This window comes from Lissotriton vulgaris, chromosome 4_1 (assembly GCF_964263255.1).
Source record: "Lissotriton vulgaris chromosome 4_1, aLisVul1.2, whole genome shotgun sequence".
NCBI classification, from domain to species: domain Eukaryota; kingdom Metazoa; phylum Chordata; class Amphibia; order Caudata; family Salamandridae; genus Lissotriton; species Lissotriton vulgaris.
This window is the reverse complement of record NC_141691.1, coordinates 544911782-544915650: the sequence shown is the minus strand read 5'-3', so window position 1 is coordinate 544915650 and position 3869 is coordinate 544911782. Positions and strand designations below refer to the sequence as shown.

The window sequence follows — 3869 nt, the reverse complement described above, 5'->3', positions numbered from 1 at the left end:
GGAAGTATATGTATGATGCAAATAAATCATAATGAGTATTATAGAAAAATTATTATTGGGAGTCGTATATGTGCATATAATTATATTTGCTAGGTAGTGTTGATTTTATGTTTAGAGGTGTTTACCATACTTGCAAAATACTGTCTCTTTTAGTCTTCTACAAAGTTGAGGGTATTCCTGTTATTTAGCTGTATTTTTCTAAAATTTATCATGTGAATAGCTTGTGTCAAGTGCATCATGGGTGGTGAAAAGAGAGTGTTTATGTAAACAAGTATTTTGTGTGCTTGGTGTTTTGATCCCTGAGATGATGATTACAGTGGTGTTTCCATCAGGAGAATATGCAGCAGGTAACACATCACATGCTTTAACCTAGATTACTGAGATGATGTTTGCATTTAGATCAATGGTTATGCACAACAGCATGGCTTTAGATATACTTGAAGCAAAAGATGGAGAAATAATTTAATGAAGAGAAAGTGTTATACTTATATTCTATATATTTGCTATACCATTACTAACATTGTTAATGAGATTCATACACCTGGAGCTCCTAGGATGTGGGCAAAGCTGGCTTCATCTATTAGTGGGATTTATAAGTAATTATTGCTGCTTCAATACAAGAATATTTATTGTCATAATGAGCGTTTTTTTAATGTTTGTTCTCTTGTGGATCAGTTTATGTAAAAGTGTAATTGCAGGAAAAAGAAGACCTTGCAATGAATGCTGAAGGAAGAAGTTGCTCTTGGTGGTATGACATTTTTCAGTTATCAGTGGAAGGATTGTAAGAAATACATTTTAGAAAAATAATGCTTAACATAGGTTTGGTTCCGTGAGCATAACTATGCCAGTAGGCAGAACTTGTAAAAGTGTACAAGCATTTGGTTTGGTTAGCAATTTAAAAAATCTGTACATTTAAAGAAACATTTTACTACCTTACTCAGCGAGATCAAGGTAATGTGCTGACATCTCCATTGCTATGTTGTAGTTATGAATGTGCAGAAAAAAGTACATAATTTAAATTTTCAGGTATTATTTATTTTCTAAGTGCACAATGTTAATGTTCAAAGAAAATCCTTTTTTAGCAGCTTTATTGTTGTTAAATGTACAAGTAAAATGTTAGCGCTACCTATGTATGTAAAGTATGTATGTAAATATGCCATGAAGCTTTGTTGTGTCTTTGTCTGGAACATTATTACAAAGTGCATTTGAAAGGAATTAGATATTTTTTTAGAGGTCACTCTGCTGCTGTGCTCGAGAGGGCTAGCAAGCACGTGGAAAACATTTGAATGTAAGTTCTTGCACTTGTTTTCTGAATCTTGATGGATATCTCCACCTGTGTCTGAAGGAAACATCCTTTTTCAAAGATACAAGTCCTTAACTGACGTGCACAGGACACCTTTACCTTTATTGTCAGTGATGATTGCACTGAAGTGGCATCCTGTACTACCTGGAGGGTCATTATTTAAGACCAAGGACAAAACTGCCATTGGGCTGTTCCTTTTCTTTGGTGAGACTTTAATTTAGGAGTGTTTTGGGTTTTTTTCTCCTTGGAAATTCATTTAGACAAGCCAGATAATTGAAGGTAAGATTATTATATACAACTGTGAATGTATTGCCTTTTGTGACAATTTTTTCACTGTATCTAGAAATGGAATTTCAAATAATTTTTAATTTTATTTTTCACCAGAAATATTCTTTTTTTTTGTTTTCCTTACTGAATTACATGCATGTTAATAACCCTTTCCTTAAAGCCTATTTTATAAATAAATTCAAACCCTGATGAGCTGTTGTTTTGCCTTTTCGGAATGCCACCCATGTATGTCATTGAACTTTGCCCTCCTAATGCAGAACTTGCTTGAGTTATAGTGTTTCAAGGGGTCTAAAAATAAAATGAGAAATTCTTGATTGCACAAACTACTTCCTTTGACCTTGATTTTTCAACGTAGAACACACATATTTAGAGGCTGTATCAGTTCGGGACACATTTGTATAAATGCTCTGGCGGTTAATTGTTATAATATCTGTATTGATGTTTTTGTATTTCATTGAACACATGATACACAAAGACCTTCTACTTCAATCCACAGATTTTGTAGCACCTTATTCATGTTGATACGTGGTTAAAACAATTTGTATTTGGCCTTGTTGTTCTTGGTGTTATCTCATTCAGGGATATTTTTTCAATTGTTAAAAGTCAAATGTATTAAATTCTGCTGAGACAATTATTAGTGAACAATGCACTTAAGATTTTTCAATTTTAGCTACCTGGAGTTCCAGTCAAGATATTCTCCATTGATACAAAATTGATTACTCAGTTGCTAGCTTTGTAGAATTTGCCAAAGATCTTTCTCTCAAACACTTGAGCAAGACAGTGTTGCCTTGTTGCCTTTTCATGTTTAACAGGAGATTACCAAGACATGGTTTGAGTTTACCATTGTGTTTTCTATTCACAACCTCCGAGTTAATGGTAACTTTATGAGGACAGAGACTATGCAATTGAGGACAGGCCTATTTTTTGAATGTATGGATTTCTACACCCTACAGTCATACTTTTACTATTAACTCAGATTTTAAAAGTAGTAAGAAATAGCAAACTTACACAATAGTGTAAGTTTACCTTTGTGAATCATGCACTAAAGAACTTCCAGCTTCTTAACTTCTCCATATACGATCTAAAACAGTTTCATTGCTTTAATATTTCCAAACTCTTTATACCACTTCTTAAGGTGTTCATTATCTCTTTGTTTCTTAAAGTGTAAATGATAGGATTTAGCAGTGGCGTCACAATGGATGGGAAGACAGAAACAACTTTGTTGGTATGTAGAGTACTTCTCCCTGTTGGCTTAACAAACATGAAAATTATAGTTCCATAAAATAAAGTTATTACAGCGAGATGAGAGGCACATGTGGAAAATGCCTTTCTCCTCCCTCTGCTTCTGGACATTCTTATGATAGCTAACATGATGCATACATAGGATACTATAACCACTAGCAAGCAGCCTAATGATCCAACAGTAACCAATACAAAGAAATCCAACTCAACAATGTGGGTTTTGGAACAGGAGAGCATCACCAGTGGAGCAAAGTCACAATAGTAGTGGTTGATTTCGTTAGCACCACAGAAGTGCAGTCTTGAAATTTGAAAGGGTATTACAAGGAAAGTCAAGAAGCCAAATACCCAGCAGCCCAGAGCAAGATGAGTACATCGTCTATGGTTCATTATGACCATGTAACGCAGAGGATAGCAGATAGCTACATAGCGATCAAAGGCCATTGTTACCAAGAGATAATTTTCTGTTGCTCCCAAAGAGAAGTGGAAATAACATTGTGCAATACATCCAGAGAAAGATATTGATTTGCTCTCTGTGAGAAGGTTTGAAAGAAATTTGGGGACAGTGGCTGAAGGGTACCATATTTCCAAAAAAGAAAAGGTTCCAATGAATAAATACATGGGTTTGTGCAGAGAAGGTGTAATTCTGATGATGGCAATTATCAGGATGTTTGTAAGGATCGTTATGATGTAGATGGTACATATGACCAAGAATAGTAATATTTGCAATCCTCTGCTTATAGTAAACCCAATGAGAATGAAGTGATCGACACTCGTTGTATTTCCTTTTTCCATGTCTTTCTGATTCTTAGATTGCATGCAATACAAACTGAAAACAGAAACCTGAGATGATTACTTGAAACCTGAAATGTCTTTGCAATCCACTCACAGCATATTTTAAGTTTTTTTCCAGAACATCTCAAATGGAGTGCATTTAATATGATAATTATACAAAATTGTTTGAGTGGGGAGGTTCAGATCTCTCTACATGGTATTTGAAGGAAACGTTAACTTTTACAATTTCTTCTGACCACCAAGC

At 34.6% G+C, this 3869-nt stretch overlaps 1 protein-coding gene across 1 annotated transcript; it reads right to left on the bottom strand.

The window, feature by feature from the left end:
* Positions 1–2683: 2683 nt before the first annotated feature.
* LOC147722219 (olfactory receptor 6F1-like) lies at positions 2684–3625 on the bottom strand. The gene has a single exon (XM_086967278.1). The coding sequence runs from the start codon at positions 3623–3625 to the stop codon at positions 2684–2686; it is 942 nt and encodes a 313-aa protein (XP_086823404.1).
* Between the last annotated feature and the right edge of the window lie 244 nt (positions 3626–3869).